Here is a 25,210-nt window from a genome sequence, read left to right as displayed (position 1 = left end):
CCCAACGTGGGGGAAGACAATTATGCTTCCATGACTATTAGGGCTCCAGCTGCAGCCCCTCTCCTAAGAGAAGATAACTTTGTATTTTTTATTTAGATTCAGAAATTTCAGGCCAGGTCTCCAAACAGATGTGCAACAGAAAACGTAACACAGGCGCGCCCCCTCGCGGGCGGGGTGCTGTCGGGGCTTTGGAGTTGCCCTCTCTCCAAGTCTCCCAGCGCCAGGCTTAGGGCAGGAGGGCCGAGGCCCCGCAGGGACACGCCGCAGCCTCAGGCAGCACCAGTCAGTATTTCCGCTGCCGGGGGAAGAGACTACTCCCTGAGGACCGCAGTGGGGGGCTGGCGGGGTTGGGGTCCCCCGAGTCCAGGCTGAACAGGTCCCTGCCAGTACGAAGGATCTGCTCCTCCAGCTTCTTGTGTCGCTTCATGTCCGAGAGGACTTTGTCCAGGCGGGCTTCCCGTTTCTGGCTCCGGGCGGAGCTTCCTGGAGAGGGAAGGTGAGAAATGTGGAAGGAGGTGAGGCCGCCTGCGCCTGCCTGGATGCCACTAACCACCTGGGGAATCACCAGGGAAGGCCCAGGTGGAAGCAGGGAGGTCTGCTCAGAGTGTGGAGCTGCAGTGACATGAAAGATGAGGCCCAAGAAATGAGGTGGAGGCCCTGATAAGGGGTTTGGATCTTATTTTATTTTTTATATTTTTATTGATTTCAGAGAGGAAGGAAGAGGGAGACAGAACCATCCACAATGAGAGAATCATGGATCGTCTACCCCCTGCAAATTCCCCACTGGGGATCGAGCCCACAGCCCGGGCATGTGCCCTGGACCAGAATGGAAACTGGGACCTTTCAGTTCGCAGGCGGATGCCAAACCGGCTAGGGCAGTGGTCGGCAAACTGCGGCTTGAGAGCCACATGCGGCTCTTTGACCCCTCTTCCACAAAATACCACGGCCTGCGTGAGTCTATTTTGAAGTGGCGTTAGAAGAAGTTTAAGTTTAAAAAATTTGGCTCTCCAAAGAAATTTCAATCGTTGTGCTGTTGATATTTGGCTCTGTTGGCTAATGAGTTTGCCGGCCACTGGGCTAGGGCATTTTGGATCTTATTTTATTTATTTATTTATTAAAATATATTTTATTGATTTTTTACAGAGAGAAAGAGAAAGGGATAGAGTTAGAAACATCGATGAGAGAGAATCATGGGTCAGCTGCCTCTTGCACACCTCCTACTGGGGATGTGCCTGCAACCAAGGTACATGCCCGTGACCAGAATCGAACCTGGGACCTTTCAGTCAGCAGGCCGACGCTCTATCCACTGAGCCAAACCGGTTTCAATCTGGATCTTATTCTAAATGGAAATGCCTTTGGAAGCCTAGGTGGGGGTTGGATTCTCTCTCAACACGCTCTTCCCTCTCTTCCCAGCAATGGAAACCTTTGGAGGATTTCGGACAGAGAAGTGGCATGATTTATGTTCTAAAACGGTCATTCTAGTCACCCAGATTGGAGGCAGAGAGATCAGTACGGTGCTATTGCAATTATCCAGACAAGAGATGGTGTCTTGGATGAGCGGATGGTGTTGAAAGTTGTAGATCACATGTGTCAAACACAAGGCCCGCGGGCCAAATCCGTCCCGCCAGGCCTTGCAATGTGGCCCGCACCGCGCTGTCATCACTGCACTCCGCTGCGTTTCCATCACAATGACAGTTTATGACTGTTCAGTAAACCATTCGGCCCTCGATTTAGGCTGGATTTTAGATTTTGGCCCCTTCTCTGATTGAGTTCGACACCCCTATTGTAGATGAACTTGGAAATGTGGAGGCAGAGCTACTGGACTTGCTGCTGCTGGCTTGAATGTTGCAGTAAGAGAGAAATCAAGAATGGCGCTAAGGGTAAATTCTAGGAAGGGTGAAAACTGGGTCAGGTTAGGAGACTTAGGAGACATACACAGGAGTATAGGGGTGTGAACCAAGACAATAATGAATGACCAGGAAGACCTGGACTTCTGGGGAGAATGGAGAGAAAGGAAATGGGAGCCATGATGGAATTGCCTGTGGAATTCTCTTAAATGAATTTAGGATTATCGATTTAAGCTGAAAGGATGGACCCATGTGTGCATGCGCTCCCCTGCAGCAGCAGGATGCAGAACAGCCCAAGCACCAAACGGTTCTTTGAGAGTCACTTTTGGGGTAAGTGGGAGCAGAAGCCCTTCACCTCCCCCCACTCGCCCCTCCCCCTTGTCAGTCAGTACCTGGGGTGCGCCTTCGGTCAATCAGGGAGTCCTTTGGTGTCATGGGCTCATCATCAAAGTCAAATTCTGTGGGCATGTGCGGCCTGAGGCAGGTGGACAAAGAGTGAAGGGTGAGGGTGGTCTCCCCAGACACACCCACTCATGTGCTTCGCCCAGCCTGCCAGCTCTCTTCCCTCCCTCCGTTTTCCATGCTCCCGAGTCCCACCTCCCCCTCGCCATTTCCTCCTGGCTTCAGGGGACCGACCCAAGGACCAGGCATACGGGGGTGCCCTCACTTTTCCTCTTGCTCCTCTTTGGCCTCGGGCTCCTCATCGGATCTCTCCTCTTCACTCTGAGCCTCGGGAGTGGGCGGCCGGCGGGGCAGGATCTCGGCCTGAAGCTCCAGGGTGCCCTGGGCCGCCAGCAGTTCATAGAGCCGTTGGATTTCGGAGGGGGGCGGCATCCAGACCTGCCCATCGGCCGGCAGCTCCACCTCCTCATCGCTGCAGGGCACGCACCAGTCCTCGGGGTCTGCCTGGGCTGGCTCTTCCCCCTCGGCGCTGGGGGCTTCTCCCTGCGCCTCCTCGACCCCAGGCCCCTCACGCTCGGCCTCCTCCCGGCCTCCTCCCCCCTCTTCCTCGCCCCTACTGGCCGCAGCCGGTGGGCCTGCGGGGTCTCCCACGGCCAGAGCCTGGAGGCCGGAGGTCACTTCCCCTTCTTCGGACAGAGGCGCCGCCGGGGTGGCCGCAACGTCTCCATGACCCCGGACAAGGGACATAAGCCCCTAAGGAAGGAACCCTGGGTGATAGGCGAGGCAGGAGTCCTGAGCTGGGGCCCGGTCCCCCGGGAACTGGGCTCCCCGGGGGCGTCCCTAAGGATGTCTCTCCGCCCAATCAGGCCCCAGCAGCGATCCCCGCGACCGGACCGCCCGTCCCCGCGAGGGGGCGCTCAGCGTCCTCCAGGGCCCCGCCCGCGGGCGGGGGTCCGGCGCTGCGTGTTCCCGGCCACGGGCCGCCGCCGCTGCTCGCCGCACACCGCCCCCTCCGCCGCTCGGAGCGCCGCCTCGGCCGCCGTACGCACCTGAGCTCAGCCCGCCGCGGCGGGTCGCAGTACGCAGGCGCGGACGGCGGCTCCACGCTAGGGCGCTACCGGGAGGGGGGCGGGGCCGCACATGCGCAGGCGGCGCTCGGGCTGAGGCTTCGCCCGCAGGAAAGATGGCGGCCGGCGCGGTGCGGGTGCGCACTGGCCAGCAGGTTCGCCCCAGAGGCAGCACTGGCGCACCCGGTGGCGGACCAACGTGAGGACCAACTGAGGCTGGAAGCGAGTTTCATGCAGTCTCCATTTATTGGTGTTTCAGACTCATGCAGCATCCGGCATACAAAAAGGGAGAATTAGTTTAATGTATCCTTTTTTTTTTTGTGTAGACTTTTAGGGTTTTTTTTGGTGTTTTTTCCCCCAACCCCATAAAACAAAAAAACCCGCTAACTCCAAACCGCGTGGTAGCTAGGTCTCTGCCTCCCTAGCGGAAGATCGCGTGCAACACACTTCCCTCCTCTTAGAAAATAGTTATTCAGCGCCCCGTTCCTCCCGCGCTCCTGGAGGCTGGTAGCTTTGGTCCTGTTTTGGGGGTTCTTTCGTTACAAAGCACGTGAGTCACCCCAGTTCTCGCCTTTAAGAAACTTGCCGACTGGGTTAAAAAGCCCAGGTGGGGCAGGTCAATAAAGTAGGCCCGACCGGGGAGGGGCGGTCGCCGCACCCCTCCCTTCTCCCCGGTGTTTGGAACGGCGCTCACCATCCTGCACAAGCCCCCAGAGGAGCCCTGGCCGGCCAGCTCTGCCACCCCGGGCACCCTGGAGGCATCCGGACCTGGGTCGTGCCAACAGAGAACAGCCCTGGGCTAGAGGGTCCTCTCCCGACATTGCTGCCCTTTCCCAGCCCTGATCTAAGTCCTGGAGTTTTTGCAGAATAATCAGTGACAGCAGAAAAATCAGAGGAGAGTACCCTTAGGGGAGGAGATGGGTGCTGGGGGGAGATGAGGCAGGAGGAGGGACAGGGAGGAGGGTGTGGAGAGGGAGGGAGAGATGAAAAAAGAGAGAAGGAATAGAGGAATTGGGGAGTGTGTGTGGGAGGGGAAATGGCAAGACAATGAAAGTTGGGGGTGAGTGGGGAGGAGACCAGGTTGGAAGTGCAGATAATTTGGGAGGTTTGAAGAAGTGCAAGTCAGGAGAAATGCAGGGAGGCTGAGAGCGAAGAGTCTGGGAGATGTTCAGGGAGGTTTCCGGAAGTGCAGGATGAGAGGCCAGAGGCCGGGCTGGCTGCAGGCAGAAGTGCAGGAAGACTGGAAACGGTGCAGGGAGAAGGGAGGCCTACGGCTGGCAGAGGAGCCTGGCAAGATGCAGGATCAGGAAAGAAGCTGTAAACAAGGCCGCTCAGGCTCCCTTGGTCCCTATGGGTGCGGGCCTGGGCCATCGATTGGCTCCCGGCAGGGGAGCAGGGGAGGGTGGGCCCAAGATGGCTCCCAACAGGAAGGAAAGTCTTGGAGTGCAGGGCAGAGCCCTCACTTATACACTGTGGAAGAGGAGAGGGCGGGACCGAGAGAGAGACAGTGGGCGGGGTGGGGTGGGGGAGACAAGGAGAGACAAAGGACAGGAGGGGAGACAGACAGGAGAGAGCAGGGTCAGGGGTTAGTACAGCTGCCCTTGCCAGCCCTTCCATTCCTCCCAGCCGGCCCCAGGCCCCCACTCACCGCCCAGGTTGATGACACAGGAGGCGATGATGATGAGGACCCCCCCTACCAGCGCCACGATGCTCAAGAGCTTCGCCACTCGCCCCAGACGCAGGGCCCCATCCACGTCCCCCTGCTGCAGGCTGTTCCGGGACTGAGGTCAGGGTGAGGAGTGGGGCATCGAGGCCAGGTCAGAGGCCAGCTCAGCACGGATCAGGCGAGAGTCATCCAGAGGAGAGAGGCCAGCCCGTGGTCAGGGAGGAAGGAGAGTCGGAGAGACAGAGGGAGGAGGGCATAGGTCAGCAAGGCTGTGTGAAATGTGTCTGGCCATCCCTCCCACCTGAAGGAGTGAGGCCATAGAGGCTCAGAGGGCAAAGCCCTATAATTTGGAAGCCAGACCCATGCAGAGGGAAGCCGGGCTGTCCCCGGGGCTTGGTTCCAGCGCGGGGAGGGGGGCGCCCCGCAGGCCTGGGCCAGGGTCTCGTGGGGCTCACCATAACGGCATAAGCGAAGGCCACGATGTTGACAGGCCACATGGGGCAGAAGCAGGACAGGATGGCGAGGATGATGTAGTCGCGAGGTTTCTGGGTGCCTTCACCCCCCTCCACCCCAGATCCTGCTAGCTGGGAGCTGGGGTGGCGGCTCAGGCTGCCTCGGGGAGACCCTGGGTGCCCACTGTGAGCCCTTCCTACTCGGTCCTCCTCGACAAGCTGCTGCAGCACGCGGGGAGGAGCCCCGTTGGCCGGAGGGGGCTTTGTGGAGGGTGAGGAGTGGGGCCGGGGAGCGGGGCCCTCCTCCCCATCGCCAGCCTGCAGGGGAACCACCGCCCCGTTCTCCTGCTTTTCCCCCACGCTCTCAGTCAAGGCCTCCGGTGTGGGCTCCTCCTGGATGAGGGGCTCTGTCTGAAGGGCTGGCTTGGGAGTGGGCTGGGAAACTGGCTGGAGGTCCAGCTGGGGTGCGGGCTCTGAGGCTGGCTCACACAGGCCCGCAGGTTCCAGGGCTGACCCCTGGTCGGCAGAGGCCTCTTTGCTCGTCTCGGGCTTGGCTGCTGGCTCTTGGCACACTTCCTTGGGCCTGGAGTTGGCCTTTGGTTCCCCTCCTGGGCTGGAGCTAAGATCTTTGGCCTGGGCTGTTTCTGGGGCCCCTGTTGGGGTCTCTGTGGTTTCTGGAGCTAGCCCAGCCTTGGGCTCTGAGTCCACAGGGTCCAGAGTGGTGTCTGGACCTGACTGCCGGGCCTCTGGCTCCTCTGGGACCTCAGCTGGGGCCTGGGGAGGGCCAGTCCCCGCCTCAGAACGGCCAGGCCCTTTGCCCTGGGCCTGGGGACCCCCCTCTATCCCCTTTATCTCAGAGACTTCAGAGCTGCTGGCTGCCATCTTGTGATGGGAGAGGGGAGAGGGCCTCTGTGGGGAGGATGGAGCAGCAGAGACAGCGGCAAATCCTGGAAGAGGAGATCAGCTTGGTGTGAGGAGAGGAGCTCTCAGCACTGCAGCCTAAGAGGGGTATGATCCTATCTCGGCGCCAGCCTTGGGCTGCCTCTGGGGAGAGGAAGAAAAGTTGGGGTTTCCTTTGCCATGGGGTGGGACATCGCTGGGGAGGAGTGCTCTGTTTGGAGAGCCCCGGGAAGATTAACCCTTTGTAAGCAGGCCCCTCCCCGTGGACTTTTCCTGGTACCCCAACAAGACCCAGCCTCCCAGGTCCTAGCGGACGTCCCAGCACCTCAAAATCAAGCTGTGCAGGCACCCTGTACTCCGACAGGCAGACTAGGCAGAGGGTCCATACTCACATTCACTCCCGCATCCTCCCTACCTGGGCGCCAGTGGGTGCGGTTTTCTTGTTGCGTGTTTGGGGCACAGATGCCCTCGCTCCTCCCAGAGGGTCCTGGGCATCTCTTCTGAGCCCCTTCTCAGCCCCTCGCCCAGGGATTCCCTTGTCCCCGGGGTGCCCCGGCGCCTCCTTCCATTGGCTTGGCGCGCCCAGCACCACCAGCCAAGAGGCCACGCGCCGTGTTCCTGTGCAGTGCAGCCCGCCCCGGCCTCTGCAGTCTGTCCCCTCCTACCCGCAGCCTCAGCCCATCCGTCTCACCTCAGCGCCGGCCTCCAGGCTGCTCCCGCTGCCGCCGGTGCAGCAGCTGCAGGCGGGGAGGGAGCGAGTCCGCGAGCGAGCAAGGGCGGGAGGCGGCGGGTCTCCCCTCCGCTCTGCTCATCCCCTCCTCTCAGGTCGCTCTGCTCTTCCCCTCCTCTCCGGTCCCCTCCCTGCGCTCCGCTCCGCTGCCGCACGCGCTCCCCCGCCCCTCCAGGCCCGCCCAGGGGAGCCACGCGTGCCAGGCCCGCGTTACCCAGGCAACCGGCTGGGGGACCACTCGCGCCGCTCCCCGCTCCTTCCCACGAGCGCCTCCTGGGGGTATCCCCTTCCCAAGTCCCGGGCCCCTCCCGCCAACGGTCACCGGGGTTCCTGCTGAGGCAGGGGGTTGGGTGAAACGGAGAGGGATCTGCGAAGAGGCAGGTCCAGGGTGAGAGGCAATACTGGGTGGACCACCCCTCCGGGCGGGAAGAGGGAAGGGGGAGAAGGCAAAACTAGGGGAGGCTGCAGGGTGTGGGTTCAGGAGGAGGCTGCAGAGCCCCTCTACTTCAGGAGCAGCCCCAGAAATGGGTGCTGGGAGGCTCAAGGGTCCCTGGGAAGGAAAGCAAGGCCTGGGAGGAATTACAAGGGGGCAGGGCAGAGGCCGCAGGGCAGACTGAACAGTAGGAAGGGGCTGGGGCAGTCCCAGTGAGGACAGGGTGGATTACGGCAGGAATGAAGGGGCAATGTGCAGTTTTTCTTCTCATCCCCCCCCCCCCCCCCCCCTTCCCCGCTCGTAGCCCGAGGGTTCAGACTTCCCAACCTTTCTGCAGATACATCATCGGCCATCACCTCAGGGCCTTAAGGATGTGTTAGTATTTGGCTGGATTCTAGCAACTGTTTGGGTTTCTAACCCAAGTCTCTTCAAACCTACAATAGCTGGCTATTCCGGGCCTGTTCAGATTGGGTTCCCCCACTCCCACCCCTGGGAGGGAGGAGCCAGAGCTGCAGAAGGCAGAACAAGGCTGCCCGCGATGGAAGCCCCTGGGGGTGGGAACAGGGACTTTGGTGAGAGCAATTCAATCAAGCCAGAGCCAAGTTTTTATTTAAAATTTATTGTAATGGGATCCACGCCAAGAGGAGGGGGTGAAGGGTAGGGAACATGCAGGGGACACAGGAACACGATGACATGGCCAGGGCCACAGCTTCTACCTTGGGGGAGAGGGATAAAAAGGCCAGGGCTGGAGCTGGGGTGGAAGAGGAAAGGGGGAGACGCTGCAGCTGCCTTCCTCCACACCCAGGCAGCACCTCTAGTCCCTGGATCTCCCCACTACCCTGGCCTCCTAAAGTTCCACTCCTTGTCCTGCCTCTGGCCCAAGTAGGTCCTTTTGCTCCCCCTTGACTTGTTTTCCCCTGACAGATTCTTGAGGAGTATGCTTAGGGCCTGACCCTAAACAACCCCGCCTTATGAAGGTACAAACCTTTGCCTTCCCTGCTTCTGCCCCTTCTCAATCTCACCTTTCCCTCTCTTTAGGACAGAATCTCGGATTCCCCTCCTTTCTCTCCTCCCTCCCCCTGGAAAAAAAAAAAGCACCAACTCCCCAGGGAGGGGCAGCAGACAGTAGGGGGGGGGACCGGAAGGAGAGCAAGAAGGACCATCAAGGGAGGAGGCTCACAAATCCCTGGGAGGGCAGGGCAGGGGGTACAGAGAGGAGAGGGGTGAAGGCAGTGCCGCTCCTGTCCTCTGCCATCCCTGCCCACTGTCCAGGGGGCTTGAACACAACCAAGGGGACAGGGGTGTGTGGGGTCAGGTCTGATAGGGAGAAGAGGAGCAGGAGAAACGAATGGTTAAAACCTAGTGAATTCCCCTAAGAAAACATCTCTTCCTCCTTTTCTTCAGGAGGCTCCTTGGGTGGTGGGGGAAGCAGTGAGGAGTTGGTGGGAAGAGAGGGGGAAAGGATACAAAGGGACTCTCCTCCATTCTCCCCTCTCCCCCTCACCAACTAGGAGTTCACCAAGGCTGGGAGGGAAGTGGCTGAGAGCTCACAGGCACCCCCTCGGCCCCAGAGAGGGAGCCCACAGCTGTGGGAGGGGCTGCCACTGAGGCAGCTGCTGCCGCTGCCGCCGCCGCTGCTGCCGCCGCCGCCATTGGACAGACCTCACCGGTACCTGCGTGGCGAAAAACACCCGATCACAGCGCCATCTCAATGGCAAGAGCCCAGCCCTTGGCCCCAGACTCTTTCCCAGACTCCCTCCCCTGGGACACAGCCGTTGCTCACTTCCTGTTTGGTCCCCAGAGGTTTTGGCCTGCATCCTTATCCAGCTCTCCTGAAGGGCCCTCTCTGTTCCCAGAAGTCTCCCTAGCCTGAGTGACAGATGGACATCCCTCGCCTTCCTGAGATCCCCTACTGGGCCCCTTGAGCCCCCTTGTCCCACACACACCATCTCCCCCAAGCCATGTCCCACGCCTTGCCTGGTGGGTGCGGGGGGTCCCCCTCAGCAGGTGGGCTGTGGCTGGGGGGCATCTCCCGGGACAGGGGGGGCGGCCCCCCCTAGATGGGTCTGCATGTGGCCGGCCAGCTGGGCAGGGGTCTTGCAGTGCACGCTGCACAGCTTGCACAGGATGCGGTCAGCCCGCGGGGCCTGGAGCCCGTGGTCCTTCACCGCGTGGATGCGCAGGTATGCTGCCGTGGTGAAGCCTATGGGGGGGATTGGGGGACGGGGTCAGCCAGGTGGAGACCCCAGAGACGGGGTTATTCTCCTAGGCTGGGGACACTCTCCTCAGATGGCCCTGTCCTCCTCCCACATCCTTGGTAACCTGGGGCCAACTACTCTGCTGGGGCGGGTAGGTCACAGCCCCACCCTGAGCTTCGGACCTAGTTTAGTGTCCGCTCCTTGGCACTGGTACCCAGAACCTGTTCTCTGTGGCTGAGGGACCTCTCCTGGGGTGACAGGCCACTGATTCCTAGCCACTTGAAGAGTTGACCCTCAGTAGAGACGGCTGTGTCCCCTCCCTCCAGTGACCCATACAGTCTCAGCCCAGTTATTCAGTGAAAAAGCAAATCTTTTTAAAGCTTTCTAAATCTTTTTTCTCTGCTACTGGGGCAGGGTGTGTGCTTGTTAAACTCCTGCAATGTGCTCCACTGGCCGCGGGAGCCGAAGATGAGAAACTGGCTGACACCTTGTCTCTCAACCCCTGGGCCCTGGCGCTCTTGACCATTCCTTCCCCAAACAGCATGTCCCTTCCCATCCTCCCCACGCATACCCAGAGGTGCCACCTCCTCCAGCCATGACCTCTCAGAGCTTAACGATGCTCAGTGGTCCCAGTGTGCTCCATTTGCTTCCTAGAGGGCTCTACAAGCCACGAGCTCATTACAGCACCTTTAGCTCACATCTGTGAAAGGGCCTCTGACTGTCCCCACCCGCTGTCCCTGGCCCTCCCGGCATCCCTCAGAATGTACCTTTGTTGCAGAGCTCACAGACATGGTGAGGGCCCTGGCTGTGCACCTTCATGTGGTCCGAAATATAAGCCGAGCTCAGCATCTTGCCACATACGTGACATGGCACCTTCTCTTCATGTCGTACTGTGTGCGCCCTCAGCCGATCCTTCGTAGCAAAAGCTGCCTCACATTTCTGGGGAAGGGGGAGGGGTGTGGGGGGTGTCAGGAGAGTTAAAGCTTCAGGGGGTGGGGAGAGGGGAACAAGAGGTTAAAGGAATCAGAGCCTTGGGGATCTTTGATCTGTAGGAAATGGGAGTGAGACGATGAGGCCTTGAAGAAGGGATGAGAAAATGGAGTGAAAAAGCAAAAAGAGAGAAAAAGGGGGTCTGAGAGGCTGAACTCAGACAACTACAATGAGGATCAAAATCATGAAAACCAAGACAGGAAGAGGGCTCCTACCTCACATTTGAAGGGCCGTTCTGTTGAGTGCACTTGTCTGACATGGCTGTTGAGGTGATCCGGCCTGGGGATACGTTGGGGATGGGGTTAGGCCCTGCAGTGAACAAATGCCCCCGAATCCGCCTCACCTAGTACAAAAGCCCTTTTAAAGGTCCCTGCATTTTCTCCCAAGCCCCGGGCCGGAAATCCCTCCCCTGGAGCAGGCCGCCTTGTCCACGCCACGCTTTCCAACAATCCTAAGACCCACCTCCTTTGCTAAGTACCACCCCCTGCTCCCTGGCAACCCAGAGAGATTTTCCTCCCTCCTCCCTGGGAGTGGCTCCCCGTCCCCCATCCTCAGAAACCTCCCTCCCACCAGCCAAGGCCAGGCCACCTCCATAGCAGTCCCTCCCTCCCCACGGCCTAGCGCGCGGCCAAGGCCTGAGCCCCGCGCACACCGGGCCCCGCGCACACCGGGAGAAGCTCTTGCCACAGTGGGAGCAGTTGTAGGGCTTGTGCACAGCGCCGTCATGTGAGCGCACGTGGTAGCTCATGCGGTCCTTGCGCTTGAAGCGCTGTTGGCACACAGGGCACTGGTAGGGCTTCTCGTCGGAGTGCGACAGCTTATGTCGGTTCAGATGGTAGACGTCGCGGAAGGCCTTGCCGCACATCTCACAGGCGTGGTTCTTCCGGATGCGCTTTCCCGAGGCGGTGGTGGTCACTACACCCCCGGCTCCCACCGCCGCCGCTCCGCCGCCCGCACCCGCTTCTCCCCCTCCGCCGCCGGCTCCGCTCAGCTGGGGCACGCTCAGGAGGCTCAGGGGCACCATGGTGGGCATCTTCATGGCACCCGAGGGGACCCGGCCGGCCTTGGCGCCCGTGTGGATGGCCTCGTGCCTCCGGAGGTTGTAGCCGTTCTTGAACTCCTTGGCGCACAGGGCGCAGATGTAGGGCCCCTTGCTCTTTGTCTTCTTCTCCAAGGCAGATGCAACCGAGGCCACGACCGTCGAGGTTGGGGATACGATGGCGGTGGCTGCGGCTGCGGCGATGGTGGCGGCAGAAACGGGGGGCGCAGCCTCGGCAGCGGACGCCGGCGGGGCCGGCGGAGGGGGTGCGGGCGGCTGCTTCAGAGCCGCTGTGTCCACGGTGGAAGCGGCGGCCGGGGCTGGAGGCGCTGCAGCAACGGCAGCGGCGGCGGCTGCAGCGGCGGCAGCAGCGGCGGCGGCGGCGGACTCCTGGGCGGCGGCGAGAACCGGGAGCAAGTCCACCTGGAGGGGCTCTGCCGTCGGGGCCTGGGGCGTGGGTGGGGGCGCCGGCGCGGCCTGCGGAGACAAGACACCGTGTAGGCCGCGGCCGTGGGTTGGCGCCCTCCCAGCCTGGCCCGGCGCTGCCGGCCCCTACTCACCTGGAATGGACTCTGGGCGCAGCCCTGGGAGGCAAAGAAGCGGGACTGGAGCTCAGCCCCGACCTGCAGGGGGTTCTGGGCGTGACCCTGAGGTGGCGGGAAGGAGTTCATGAGGCCGCCCACCCCCCGGGAGTCCAGGCCCAGCACGGGGAAGGGGGGCGCCAGCAGCGTGCAAGGGAACACGGGGAACATGGCCTCGGCCACGGCGGGGGTCCCTGGGGCTCAGCGGGGGCCGGGGGCGCGGGCCGCGTGGGGCCTGGGCTCGGGGCGCCGCCCCCAGCCGGCCAGGCTGGGCCGCACGGAACGCATGGCCCGAGGGCCGCCCCGCCGCCCGCCCGCGCACCCCGGCCGGCGGGAGGGAGGGAAGGAGGGCGCCTGGCGGGCCACGGAGCGCAGCAGCGACGGTGGGGGCGGGAGGCCCCGCGGGGCCAGGGACCGGGGGCGGGGGCCCGGGCGGCAGCGGCGGCGGTTGGAGCCTGGCGGGCGGGGTGGGGGGAGCGAAGGAGCAGCCTCGGCCCCCGCCACGCGCGCGCCCAGCCGGCGCCTCGGGGAGGGCGGGGGAGGGCGCGAGGGAGGGAGGGGGACAGCTGCGCGCGCACCGGGCGCGCGGAGGGGGGGTGGGACGGGAGGGAGGGCGGGCGGGCGGGAGGGGGTGTGGGAAGGGGGGGTGGGGGCGGGGGAGGGGGTTGTTACCTGGAAGATGAAGCTGCTCCAGTTGCCGGGATCCATGGCGGAGGGAGGGAGGGAGGTGGCTCGTGCTCACCCTGGGGCGGGAGGAGGAGGAGGAGACGGCGGTGGGGGAGGGGGAGCCCGGGAGGTGGTGCGCGGGGCGGACGGGAGGGGGAGAGGAGGAGGAGGGTGGGGGGAGCGGAGCACACTGCGCGCGGGGAGGGCGGGCGGGGGGCGCGAGGACACACAAGAGGCTGGAGCGGGCGCGAGCTCGAGCACGCGCGGGGCGGCGGGAGGGGGAGGTCGGAGAGGGACTCTGCGGGAGGAGGGACTGGAGGAGCCGCCCAGCAGCCCGAGCCGTCCCCAGCGTGAGACCCCTGAGACGGCCGCTGATTGGCTGGTGATGGCGCAGGTGGTGGGCGCGCGGGAGACGGTGGCCGCTCTCCCCCCACTTAAAAGAGTGTGCCCCCCCCTCCACCGGCGGCGGCCGTTATTTCGCGCGCACGCGCACAAAACCGCTGTCGAGGAGCGGGCGGAAAGGGGAGCGCGCGCCAGGGGCACGGATGGGCGGAGCTAAACTCAAAGCGCGCGCCCGCCTAACGGTTGTTGTCCTCAGGCTTCGGCTTCGGCTTTTTGTTTCCAATGGGCCACCGTCCCTTCCTCCTCCAAGTTTACTCACAAACCTGTGCTGCTTCATGTTTTCCCAAAGATGGCGCCCCAAAAAGTTACAGCAGAGCTTGTGGCCGTCCCAAGGGCAACTATACTGGCCCCACCCCCATAGCCTCAAGAACCAGGCTGAAGCAACGGAGTTAAAATTGTATTTATACAAAAAGCGGTTATACAACGACTGGAAAAGAAAAAAAAAAAAAAAGGCAAAGTGACGAGAGGAGTTGGCAGTCAGGAGGGGCTGCCGTACTGGCCCGCGGCCAGGCCCAAGATGTTCGCCTGCAACAGGAGAGAAGGGAAAACAGCTTAGAGCTGGGGGCTGGGGGCAGGGCACAGGCCGGGGAGGGCGCCGGGCCAAGCCTTGGGCTCACCTTCAGGAAAGACTCCAGCTGTTTCCCTGACATGACCTTCACACGTTCCAAGTCCTCCACCTGGCAGGACAACAGCCATGGGCAAGTGGTCTATGGCGTACCAGGTTCCTTCCCCCTAACCCACCCAACTCCATTCCAGTGCTGCCCTCCCTGGGCCATTACCTGGCTGAAGGGGCCATGGAGCTCCCTCCAGCCCACGATGAGCTGGGCCTTCTTTTGGCCAATGCGCTGCAAGCTGCGCAGGTCCCGGGCTGAGCCCTCATTCAGCATATCTAATATTTTTTGGCGCCCCTGGGCCAGTAGCTCTGGACTGATCTGTAGCTCCCAGCAGTCCTCAGCCTTTTCCTTGGACTCTGTGGCATCCAGGCCCTCCAACTGTGAGGTAGGGAGAGGTGAATGACAAAACCAGCAGAGTTTGCTGCTCAGCCCACTGCAGGCTTTGGACTCCTCTGCCAAGGATAGCAGCCTAACAGCAACTACCTTCCCCGCCCTCTCCAGCCTCTTTCCCTCCTGTCAAATGTCTGACCAAGAACTTTTCCCTCTGGTCACTGATCTTATCCTCATTTTATGCAACTTGTGAAAGAATGGTTAATAGAATCGCTGTGAAGGTCAAATGAGTCAATGAACATAAAGCACATAGAGGGGCCAGATTTCTAAAAAAGAACCAGCTCTTTTTCACAGCTAGGAAAGCACATAGAAGGTAGGTAATAAGTGGCACCTCCCCCAGCCATCTCCGTTTTTAGGTAGTTCTTCACTGTTGTTTCATTTCTCCCATGTTTAAGTCATTGTTTCCCTACATGGGCTCGTACTTATAAAGGGCAGGACCAGGGATACATACATACCATACTAGCTAAGTAGTTACTGAGTGTGAGAGCTTTCAGGAAGGAAGGAAAGTAAAAATAATAGAAAACCACTCTGCTAAGTACATGTATAACACTACAATTCATCCTAAATGTCCTGTGAGTTACTTCTGTATTTAGACCATAAGCAACTTGGAAGAGTTGTAAATAGCTGATTAATGTTCCGACAGGTCATGTGATTCCATGGCCATTGCTCCCTCCCTTACTTCGAGGCTGTAAGTATAACCTAAGCCTCCAGCTACTCTGACCTTTCTCTTGCGGCTTTTCTTCTTCAGGATATGGATGCTAGCATTTGGGGATGCTGCCTGCTCCTGAACTGAAAGAAAGAAGTGGAGTCATTACAGAAGCTACTTTTCACCCTCCCCGATAGCCACTTGGTTCTCCCATTCCCGATTCCCCAGTTCCCCTCCACCCCAAGTTAAGCTCTCCTTTTGTTGTGTTTCCACATGACATTTGAAAGTGATCTCAGCTGGTCTTGTAATCCATCATGCATTTGTCAGTCTACCCCATGGTACTAAATGCCTGAGAGCAGAGAATCAGATCTATTTCAGACCCTCCTCATACTGTTTCAAACCCTCCTCCCTCCTGAAATCGGTTATCTGTGTCCTTCTGGCTGGCCCCCAGAACCAAACTTACTCAATTGTAGGGGGAGCACCACAGCCTTTTTGAGGGGCTTAGCCACTGTGACTGTGCGGCGGGCAAGAGGTCGGGGCATTGTGGGAGAGCAATTCTCTTTCTCTTTTGGGTCCACAGTTTCCTGGGCCCGCACCTTGGCTTCCAGTTCTTTTTGCTTCAACTTAAGCCTCTGTTGGGAAAGGATAAGGGAGAGATGTGACCCAGAACCAACTTTAGGGCAACTTGAAGGAGTGGATTAGGAAAGTGAGTCTGCAGGGCTCCAAGGCCCTAGAGCAGTGGTCTGTGAGGTCTGAAAGGCTGGGGACTGCTGGCCTAGAGGGCAGGGTGAGGGCCAATGGAAGCTACCAGGAGACAATTGGAGCCCAATTAAGGGCTTTCTAATGATTAGAGCTGCCCAGAGATGGAGCAAGCCTTTTTAAAATACTAAAAGGAGGAACTATTCAGAGTTCTAATTTGATTACTAGGTTTTCCAAAATGGCAACATCTTACATTTTTCCCATTTATTTTATTTTTTGTCCCTTTTATTTAAAAAAAAAAAAAATCTTGATTGATTTGAGAGAGGAAGGGAAAGGGAGAAAAACATTAATGAGAAGAATCACTGATTGGCTGCCTCCTGCATGCCCCCCTAATGGGGATCGAACCTGTAACCTAGGCATGTGTCCTTGACCGGACTTGAACCGGGGACCCTTCAGTCTGCAGGCCAAAACTCTATTCACTGAGCCAAACCAGCTAGGACCATTTGTTTCTTTTCCCTGTAATTCCCTCTCCCATCCCCCTCTTACACACATCTGATCTCATTTTTCAAACCTAAGCCATGCTAAAGACATCCAAACAGAAGCTGAAAAAACAGAAGGACTCAGGTGGTGGGTGAAAACTGGATGCTAGTTCTAGCCTTTCAGTGTCCTTCCTTATCTGAAGATCCTCAGATTGCTTCTCAAGGGAAACGGGGATCCCAGCCCCCACCTTTCTAACACTTACTTCAATCTCCAAATCCTTCTCCTCCACTGTCTTCATGAGCACCATTCGCTCTCGCTTTGGGGTGCTCAGCAGAGGAGTTCCCTGGGTCCCCCGGGAGCCCAGCAGACGGTCCAAGCTCAGGAGGCGCTCCAGCATGGCTGGGTCCATGCTACTTAGCTTCTGTAGGGAGCTGAGCAGACAAAGAGGTTACTCCCCGCCTACTTCTCTCATCACCCTCTGCAGCAACAGGATTCTCCTCATTGTGCCTTAACTTGGTGTTCTATGTGGTTCCAGAAGTCTGGTGTTAACTTGTTGGATAATTGAGCAAATCATCCAAACTCTCTGTGTGCAGTATGGAGATAGATCACTATCTCTCAGGAATACCAGATCAGATGAAAACAAGCTTTTTAAAAATATTTTATTGATTTCAGAGAGAGGAAGGGAGAAGGAGAGATAGAAACATCAATGATGAAAAAAAAAAATGATGAGAAAGAATCATTGATCGGCTGCCTCCTGAACACCCCATCCTGGGGAACCAAGTCCACAACTTGGGTATGTGCCCTGCCAGGAATTGAACTATGACCTCCTGGCTCATGGGTCAGTGATCAACCACTGAGCCACACCAGCTGGGCGAGAACAAGCATTTAATGAACACAGGAATTCGGAGCCTATGTGCCTATCCATTTGGAGGAGCAATCAGGGAAGCAGAGGAAGTCATCTCCAACAGGGCTCTGAAAGCCACTGAAGACCTCAAATGTCGAGGCTTTCTCCTGAGGGCAGCAGGAAAGGCCTATTCAAGTACAGTCCTGAGCATTACAATGCCTAACATCTGTCCCTTCTGTCTGAATTTTCCCCTCACATCTGATCTCAATTATCAAAGTGAACTTGAAGCCACCTCTCTCATGACGCCCAACTTGATTGTGCATCTTCTTTCCTACACTGAACTAGCTCCTCAGCCACAGGGATTGCCCTGTTCTGTGTGTACGATTACCTAGAAGAACAGGATCAGGAGATATGAACGTTAGAAGCCATTCCTTCCTTCCTAGCTCTCACAGAACAAGCAACTTCTCCATGCTTACTATACTCTGTACTACCTTCTCATATCATGTACTGATATTCCTGTCTGATTTCCTCTACTAAAATGTGAGCCCTCTGAGGTCAGGGTCTGCTAGGTCTGATGTGTCCCATCTCTGTGCTCATCCTTAGAATGCCTACTTGGCAGAGACCTTGCCTGTTCACATGTGATACAGATGTGCAAGTATATATGTTTCTGAGTTTGTGCACATAGAAGAGGGGACTGTTGACAAATGGCTTGAGAAGACAAGATTGAGAGATGTGTTTCTGAGTGAACAAGCACATTTTTCCTTTTTTTTTTAGAGTGGAAGGGAGGGGGAGAAACATCAATGTGAGAGAGTTACATCAATTGGTTACCTCCTGCATAGGCCCCAACCAGTGCCAGGAGATTGAGCCTGCAACCGAGGTACATGCCTTTGACCAGAATTGAACTCAGGACTTTTCTGTCCATGGGCCAACGCTCTATCCACTGAACCAAACTGGCTAGAGCAAGCACATTTTTATGTATGTCATCCTTCCTCAGCTACAACAGCCCCCTGGGGCACTAATCCTTGGCCTCCTTACTTACTTCTGTTCAGTACAAGTTTAGAGAAGGCTCAGAAGAAACAGCAATATTAAAACTGCAACTGGCTCCTTGGAGTTAGGAGGGCAGGTGGCGAGACATAGAAAGCAAGGCCCATGAAACAAAGGTGACCTGAGGCCTAGTGCATACTGGCCCACAAGGGTATCAGAACTGGGGGCTGGGGAGAGAACATCCACAGAAGAGACTCAGTTTAGAGAAGCTTCGTTTGGATTGAGGGTAGAAGCAGGGGAATGCTATGACAACAACTGGCTCCTTGGAGAGTCATGAAGAAACTGGACTCTAACACAGACTGAGGTCTCAGTGAGACACAGCTCTTCATCTCTGTCTCCTTTGCTTTGCTCTAATCCTCTGGACCTGAAAAGACCTGACCCAGATTACTCCTTGAGCCAGAAGCCAAAGTACCTGTCCTTGAAACAGCTGCCCCCAAATATGATGTTTTTGCGGAAAGGGGGGTGGGGGGGGGGAGCTAGGAGCTCAAGTAGGAAGCCTCTGGAGGACCCAGGCAGAAGCACCAGAGGAACAGGTTCACAGATCAAGGGTCTGATGGGCTCAACTCACTGCTGCTCTGCACCCAACCAGACACAACAGGAAAGGGAATATGCCCAAGGTCTCCCCATCTGCTCACCTGAATTTCTGAGAAGCAGAGGCTGGAGGTGCCAGGGGCTCAGGATTCTCAACCTCCTCTTCCTCAGGGCCTCGGGCTCTCTTTGCCTCTGAAGGGCCTACCAGTTCTTTCTGAGACAGTTTCACAGGTGCCAAGACTAGGAAAATGGGGTGGGGGGTATGTCAGCCTCTGTGCTACTGCTTGGTAGATTTAGCAAACCCCCAATTGTCCAGACCGGCCTTTCCACTCCTGCCAACCCCTCTCCTCACCATTAGGCTGTAAGCTCTCATTGGTAAAAGGTCGGTTGATCACCTCCTTGGACCTGGCAGCAAAATTGAGTGCAGAGACTGTGTCTAGGTAGAAGCATCTCTCGGGGGCAATGTTGGCAATGAGGATGCTGTGGGCCGAGCCACCCAGAGAGTCCTGAGGGATGGGGATTGGGCAGGATGGACTGGTCAGAAGGCCCCATGTTTCCATCTCTTGCCTGTTGTTTCCCAAACCCCCAGGAGGCCCAAGACCCTCCCTTGCCCTGATACGGGCGGCCTGACCTGCAAGAGGCGGGTGAGCTTGCTGTCCCGGTAAGGCACACGCGGGAGGCCCTGGTTCAGCGCATCCACCACCTTGCCCAATACGAAGAGCGAGGAGTTGATGGCTCCGCTCTCCTTCAGCCTCAGGCCTTTGTTGCCCGTTCGCCGGTTGTCCTCTGAGCCAGCCAAATCGATCAGGTAGAGCTTCCCCTCCCGCTGACGGAACGGGGCCAAGCGTTCCCGCTGGTCCACCTGGGGAAAAGACAAGGGCCCCGCTTAGCTCCGGCCGAAGGGGCTTCCCAAGTCCTCACCCATCGGCGGGCCTCACCTTCACCAGGAGCACAGCGTGACTGCGCGAGGAGCGCTGGTTGAGCCGAGTGGGTCCTACCGTCCGATTTCGACTGGCCGGCAGGAAGTGCTGCTCAAAGTCGGCAAAGCTAGTGATGGGCTTCTGTGTGAGGCCCGGAATCAGTATGTTTCCTCGACAGTCTTCTCGGATCACCAGGTCTCCAGATGCAGGGTTTAGGAGATCTATCACCTAGTGGAGCAGTGAGAGAGAGGGCCAATTTTCTAGACACACACAGCTCACTTTCTGGGGATCAGTCTCCTTCTCTCGGCAGGATTCTCAAAGTTGTACCATCTGCTACCCCAACCACTCTCCAGGTGTTTCTTTTTAAAATATATTTTTATTGATTTTAGGGAGAGGAAGGGAGAGGGAGAGATAAAAACATCAATGATGAGAGAGAATCATTGATCAGCTGCCTCCTGCACGCTCCACACTGGGGATTGAGCCTGCAACCCAGGCATGTGCCCCGACTGAGAATTAAACTGTGAGCTCCTGGCCGAGACCGGTTTGGCTCAGCGGATAGAGCGTCGGCCTGCGAACTGAAGGGTCTCGGGTTTGATTCTGGTCAAGGGCATGTACCTTGGTTGTGGGCACATCCCCAGTGGGGGGTGTGCAGGAGGCAGCTGATCGATGATTCTCTCTCATCGATGTTTCTAACTCTCTACCCCTCTCTCTTTCTCTCTGTAAAAAATCAATAAAATATATTTAAAAAAACAAACAAAAAAAAAAACTGTGACCTCCTGGTTCATAGGTCGACACTCAACCACTGAGCCACACCAGCTGGGCTCTTTCCAGGTTTTTAAAATATATATTTTATTGATTTTTTACAGAGAGGAAGGGAGAGGAATAGAGAGTTGGAAACATCAATGAGAGAGAAACATTGGTCAGCTGCCTCCTGTACACATAACCTCTCCTCCTCCTCCCCGTGGAGATGTGCCCACAACCAAGATACATGCCTTTGACCATAATTGAACCTGGGACCCCTCAGTCCGCAGGCGGACACTCTATCCACTGAGCCAAACCGGTTAGGGTTCTTTCCAGGTTTAAAATCCTTGATACAGCAAAACTTATGTTCTAGAACTAAGTTTCACTTGGACCCTTTCTCTCTCTCCTCCCCAACCAGAGCAGGGCCTCACCTTTTCCTGGTAGATCTCTAAGTAGGACATAGTGACAGAGAGGGCCCAGGGCCGGCCCTCCGCGCCCTCCTCCCTGGTGAGCTGTAGGAGGTCCATGAGAGCCCGGGGAATCACTCCAGGCTGCTCTGGGCTGCCCAGCATTGTGTGCGTCTTCCCTGGGAAAGAATGAGAGAGCTGTGAGATTTCCCGCCCCACTCTGAAGCCCTCTCTAGCCCATAGCTGTTCCTCATCTGGCTTCCTCACCTGCCCCTGTGGGCCCATAGGCAAGCACACTGGCATTCTGCCCTTCCAGCAAATGCCTTAGGATGGGCTGCACTGATCCTGCATAGATGTCCTGCTGAGAACTCCCCTCTCCATAGAAGGCATCAAACCTGCAGGCAGGAAGAACGGAGGGAATTAATGGACAGTTCCAATTTCACCCAGACCTAGAGGATAATACTGGCCTCAGATTTAAAGTCTATCCCTTTCTCACACAAAGACCCTTGAAAGCACCAACTGAACACCTGTTTCATCCAGTCCCTGTACTGATGTCAGGAATATGGAGATGAATCTGATGCCTCTGTTCTTGGGAGTTCTGCAGTCTGGTGAGATGGATACACACACACACACACACACACACACACACAGAAAAAAAGCCCAGATAGTAAATATAGGCTTTGTGGGCCATATGTTCCTTTCACAAGTACTCTTATCCTTACACTGGAAAACAGCTTTAGACAATCCTATATAATAAAAGCCTAATGTGCAAATAGACTGAATGCCAGGCCAGCCAAGGCAGGTGCCAGTGGGCAGAGAGGCGACTGGCAGGGGTGGAGGGTCGATTGGGGGGTGGGGCCGACCTGACCCCCAATTGGAGGAGGAACTGAAGAGGGGAGCACGGTAGGCAGCAACTCAGCTGGAGTTGTGGCGGTGATAAAGGCAGCAATGCGTACACTGTAGCCTCCCAAGCCCCGAGTTCTGGCGGAGGGCAGCAGCAGGGAGCCCTGGCAGGTCCAGCCACTGCACTTCCATCTCCCCAGCTGCTACGGCCGCGCCCGGGGACTGCCAGCATGGCTGTGCAGCCCGATCCCCAAGAAGAGCTGCTGCCCTGGCTGGCCTCAGGTCCCAGTGGTTTGGGGACCACGAGGAAGGGGAGGACGAAACAGCGACACCCAAGGCCAGCACCGCAGGCAGGGGAGTCCCGCCAGGCGCTGGGTGTGGGGGCCGGGAAAGCAGCGCCCCTGGAACTGGGCTTGAACCCTGCCCACCGCTGCTCGTTGCCATGGGAACTGCATCCACAGGTAAGATGGCTGGGCACCACAGCGAATGATGTTGGAACCTGGTCCTCAGACTGCCCCCTCCATGTAGTGTGCCTCTGCACCTTTCTTGAGTTCCCCACCTTGAGCACCAATCTCCCCCCAACACACCCCATGCCCGTGCACGAATTTTGTATGTCAGGCCTCTAGTCTATGTATATATAAAAAGCTAATATGCTAAGTATCCAACTGTTTGACCAGTAGCTCTGATGAGCACTGACCACCAGGAAGCAGACGCTTAACACACGGACATGGAAACATGGAACAGACTGATGAATCTCAGAGGGGGGGGATGAGGGAGGGCAAGAAGAGATTAACCAAAGATCCTATATGCATACTAGATATTATATCTGTACTAGGGTCCCTCGGCCTGGCCTATGCCCTCTTGCAATCCAAGACCCCTAGGGAGATATCAGACTGCTGGTATCGACCCAATCCCCACAGGCCAGGCTGAGGGACCTCACCGGTGCATGAATCAATGCACTGGGCCTCTAGTATGTAAATAAATGAGCATGGCTATGTCCTGATTAAGTTTTATTATAAAGAAGACTCCTGGTCAAACTCCTGCAGGCTATAGTTTGTCACCTTCTGGCCTAGGATGACAGGGCAAGGAGTCTGAACCTTAAATCTGACACCACCCAGCTATAGCCTGGGTTGGTTGGCTGATTAATGTTCCCCCAACCGTTCCCACGCCTCCCCCAGATCCTAGTTGGGGGGTCTCCTGCTTACCTTCGTTGCTCCTTCCCTGCTTTGTGTTGATTTCCCCCACAAAACTCTGAACAGCAATGTATGTCTGATTCAGCCCGTCTTTCCCCACAGTACAGTATCCCACAGAGCACCCATCACAATGGGCACCTGGGAACATTTTCTGAATGAACAAATGAAGATGTGGGGAACAAAGCAGTGCTAAGGAAGAAGCGAGAATCCTGAAGAAGAGGCTCTGAGAAACTATGTGGGTAAGTGATATGTGAGCAGGCCTCGGAGAGGGATGGAAAGAAGATTGCCTGAACCTTACTGGTATTTGAGAGTCTCCTGGTGGTTCCTCCAGTTGGCAATCTCTAGAGAATAGCTGTCCAGGCCCCGTACACAGGGGGTATCATTTGCTCCAGATGTTCCATCTACAAATGGCCTCAGTCGCACAGCCACCCTTACTCGAGCTGGAGGCGGGCGCCGAACAATTCCCACCTTGCTTAGGCGACAGCGACCAGCTCCTGGAGGAGAGAAGAGACGTTTCAGCATGAAGTATGGTACTGTACAGAGGAAGCAGGGGCCAGCTTTGCTGAGAGGTAAGGATAGGAGTGTTAGAGGAGGGGTATCTGGCACAGCTGAGCTCTGAAGGATGAATAGGAGCTTGCCAAGCATTCCAGGTAGAAGGAATGGCATGTGCAAAAAGCGTGGAGGTGTGAAAGCTTGAGACCTCTTGGAGAGCCGGCAAGGCAGGATGGAAGAAAAAAAGAAGAATCAAACACACGGTTTCAGGCAGAGTATGGTGAGGAGACTGGAGGTGAGAAATTATATACGGGTCAGGGACTATCGTGTACTCAGCCAGCATTAACATTTATTAAGCACTGACTACCTGCCAGACACATATGGTGTTCCTGAAAGATAGTCCCATTTTATCAATGAAGTTCGGAGAGGTGTAGCAGCTCCTGTGAGCACCTTGGTACTTTATACCTGGGGCCATGTGATAATAACTTTATATCACAGCCTATACTATAGCACTGTCCTTTGTGCTCTTCAACAGAGGAAGCAGCATAGCCTAAAAGCAAAACAAATCCAGTATCTGAGAAGAGTAGAGACCGCCATAACCAAGGACACGGAAGAAGGCCTGGAGGCTCGAGCCTTGGGGTTACTATTGGAAGGGCCAGTAGCCACAGCTCATTTTGGGAGAAGTCCTTTTCTACCTTGGCCAGGCTGTGGATGGCCCCAAACTTGGCCTCAGTTCCTTCCATCCTCTTTAAGTAGGTCCACGGGTGTAGACTGTAACACAAGTAACTTGAAAGATCTAGTTTTAAATACATATTTAGTGCCCTGGCTGGTGTTGCTTAGTGGTTACTGGTTGGTCTGCACACCAAAGGGCCTTGGGTTCAATTCCCGGTCAAGGGTACATATGCGGGTTGCAGGTGCAATCCCTGGGCCCGGTTGGGGTACATTCTGGAGGCAACCAATCGATCTCTCTCTCTCTCTCCCCCCCCTTTCCCTCCCTCTCTTCTCCATCCCTCCCTTTCTTCTACTCTCTCTCTCTCAAAAAAAAAAAAAAAAAAAAAAAAAAAAAAAAAGCAATGGATAAAATATCAAGGGGGAAATAAAATACAGATTTAGCTCCAATACCTGGGGCAATGCCTGAGATTCTGCATTTTTAGCAAACTTCCAAATGCTGCTACTACTGCGGCACACTTTGAATTGACAGGGTGTCCTAAGGATTAAGAGAATATTTGCTCCCCACCTAAAACCATTCTTACCTGAGATTTACAATACACACATACATACACACACACAACACACACACACACACACACACACCAAACTTAATGATTGCCTTCTCTTGATGGATTTTATACAGGTTTATTTTCTATGTACCCAGTCCTATAATGCTGTAGTGTATGGTTTTTTGTGTTGTGTGTGTTTTGTTTTTTTAAAGAATGGCACTGGGACATCTTTTGTTTGGAAGGGATGTGGTTGAGAGACAGCCCCTAGCCTCTTTTTGTCCCAGTTCAGATTACAAAAGGCAACTGACATGCAATCCTCTACTGTAAGCATTGTTTAGTATGCTTTCGGTAATTCAATCTAAGTCATTACAAAAAACATTGAGAATCATTAGAAAACACGTAAATATTAAAACTGAAAAACACCCCTTTTTGTGAGGATTGAATGAGCTAAAGAATAAACTCTTATGAGGAGGGTATTTCTCTAATTTATGTTGGAGGATATCATACTGTGGTTAACAGTAACAGCAAAATTCTAACTGGATATCTTCCCTCCAAAAACCTGCTTTTAATGAGATGTCATATTGCCTCTATTGTCTACCAACTCGGCAAGTTCTTGGCAGTTCTGAAATCATTTTTGCTGGTAAACAGGGAGCCAGATGGCCTCATATAAGACAAGAGGTGGCATGTGTTGGCCAGAACAGAAACGGCAAGACAAAAAGGTGGACACACTACCCCTAAAAAATCTTTTTTTAAAAAATTGATTTTAGAGAGGA

The 25,210-nt window shown here is 56.3% G+C and overlaps 4 protein-coding genes across 10 annotated transcripts; all 4 read right to left on the bottom strand.

Moving 5' to 3' along the window:
- Positions 1-41: 41 nt before the first annotated feature.
- Positions 42-3,290, bottom strand: PAGR1 (PAXIP1 associated glutamate rich protein 1). The gene is made up of 3 exons (XM_036412981.2): positions 2,515-3,290; positions 2,240-2,322; positions 42-483 (listed from the first exon to the last, which is right to left on the bottom strand). The coding sequence occupies exons 1-3, from the start codon at positions 2,994-2,996 to the stop codon at positions 284-286; spliced, it is 765 nt and encodes a 254-aa protein (XP_036268874.1). The 5' UTR covers positions 2,997-3,290; the 3' UTR covers positions 42-283.
- A 253-nt stretch (positions 3,291-3,543) lies between these two features.
- Positions 3,544-7,204, bottom strand: PRRT2 (proline rich transmembrane protein 2). Of its 3 annotated transcripts, none has more exons than XM_045572503.1 (4): positions 7,026-7,204; positions 5,438-6,478; positions 4,965-5,097; positions 3,544-4,786 (listed from the first exon to the last, which is right to left on the bottom strand). In XM_045572503.1, the coding sequence occupies exons 2-4, from the start codon at positions 6,314-6,316 to the stop codon at positions 4,776-4,778; spliced, it is 1,023 nt and encodes a 340-aa protein (XP_045428459.1). In that variant the 5' UTR covers positions 6,317-6,478; positions 7,026-7,204; the 3' UTR covers positions 3,544-4,775. The 3 variants fall into 3 exon arrangements, with proteins under 3 accessions (XP_045428459.1, XP_036268848.1, XP_045428460.1); XM_036412955.2 differs by having other exon boundaries at positions 5,438-6,381; XM_045572504.1 differs by lacking the exon at positions 7,026-7,204 and adding an exon at positions 6,750-6,998.
- Positions 7,205-8,096: 892 nt separating this feature from the next.
- MAZ (MYC associated zinc finger protein) lies at positions 8,097-13,132 on the bottom strand. 5 transcript variants are annotated; one of them, XM_036412933.2, is made up of 7 exons: positions 12,978-13,132; positions 12,285-12,371; positions 11,354-12,201; positions 10,901-10,964; positions 10,463-10,634; positions 9,475-9,700; positions 8,975-9,170 (listed from the first exon to the last, which is right to left on the bottom strand). In XM_036412933.2, exons 1-6 carry the CDS (start codon positions 13,011-13,013, stop codon positions 9,498-9,500), a joined length of 1,410 nt encoding a protein of 469 aa, XP_036268826.1. In that variant the 5' UTR covers positions 13,014-13,132; the 3' UTR covers positions 8,975-9,170; positions 9,475-9,497. The 5 variants fall into 5 exon arrangements, with proteins under 5 accessions (XP_036268827.1, XP_036268825.1, XP_036268826.1 ...); XM_036412934.2 differs by lacking the exon at positions 9,475-9,700 and having other exon boundaries at positions 8,097-9,170; positions 12,978-13,131; XM_036412931.2 differs by lacking the exon at positions 12,978-13,132 and having other exon boundaries at positions 12,285-12,789.
- Positions 13,133-13,773: 641 nt separating this feature from the next.
- Positions 13,774-23,692, bottom strand: LOC118704846 (kinesin-like protein KIF22). Its single transcript, XM_036412802.2, has 14 exons — positions 23,683-23,692; positions 23,024-23,219; positions 20,957-21,084; positions 20,714-20,868; positions 19,560-19,769; positions 19,253-19,483; positions 18,974-19,127; positions 18,726-18,861; positions 16,465-16,633; positions 15,487-15,655; positions 15,099-15,166; positions 14,153-14,365; positions 13,991-14,050; positions 13,774-13,898 (listed from the first exon to the last, which is right to left on the bottom strand). Exons 1-14 carry the CDS (start codon positions 23,690-23,692, stop codon positions 13,851-13,853), a joined length of 1,947 nt encoding a protein of 648 aa, XP_036268695.1. The 3' UTR covers positions 13,774-13,850.
- Between the last annotated feature and the right edge of the window lie 1,518 nt (positions 23,693-25,210).

The sequence above is a fragment of the Pipistrellus kuhlii genome, unplaced genomic scaffold, assembly GCF_014108245.1.
Source record: "Pipistrellus kuhlii isolate mPipKuh1 unplaced genomic scaffold, mPipKuh1.p scaffold_m20_p_48, whole genome shotgun sequence".
In the NCBI taxonomy this organism is placed as follows: Eukaryota; Metazoa; Chordata; class Mammalia; order Chiroptera; family Vespertilionidae; genus Pipistrellus; species Pipistrellus kuhlii.
Note: the sequence above shows the minus strand (reverse complement) of the source record. Positions and strands in the feature narration are given on the sequence as shown.

Bases quoted from the DNA above. Each gene is read 5' to 3' on its own strand.
- MAZ (XM_036412931.2), bottom strand. From the start codon at position 12,476: ATGTTCCCCGTGTTCCCTTGCACGCTGCTGGCGCCCCCCTTCCCCGTG. The intron at 10,965-11,353 runs GTGTGCGCGGGG...ACGTATCCCCAG, and splicing joins TGTGGCAAGAGCTTCTCCCG to GCCGGATCACCTCAACAGCC. The intron at 10,635-10,900 runs GTAGGAGCCCTC...CCCCTTCCCCAG, and splicing joins AACGGCCCTTCAAATGTGAG to AAATGTGAGGCAGCTTTTGC.
- PAGR1 (XM_036412981.2), bottom strand. From the start codon at position 2,996: ATGTCCCTTGTCCGGGGTCATGGAGACGTTGCGGCCACCCCGGCGGCG. The intron at 2,323-2,514 runs GTGAGGGCACCC...CACCTGCCTCAG, and splicing joins AAAGAGGAGCAAGAGGAAAA to GCCGCACATGCCCACAGAAT. The intron at 484-2,239 runs GTACTGACTGAC...TTCCCTCTCCAG, and splicing joins TGACCGAAGGCGCACCCCAG to GAAGCTCCGCCCGGAGCCAG.
- LOC118704846 (XM_036412802.2), bottom strand. The intron at 19,484-19,559 runs GTGAGGCCCGCC...TCTTTTCCCCAG, and splicing joins ACGCTGTGCTCCTGGTGAAG to GTGGACCAGCGGGAACGCTT. The intron at 15,167-15,486 runs GTAAGTTTGGTT...TCTTTCTTTCAG, and splicing joins GGTGCTCCCCCTACAATTGA to TTCAGGAGCAGGCAGCATCC.
- PRRT2 (XM_045572503.1), bottom strand. From the start codon at position 6,316: ATGGCAGCCAGCAGCTCTGAAGTCTCTGAGATAAAGGGGATAGAGGGG. The intron at 5,098-5,437 runs GTGAGCCCCACG...CCCTGACCTCAG, and splicing joins CCTTCGCTTATGCCGTTATG to TCCCGGAACAGCCTGCAGCA.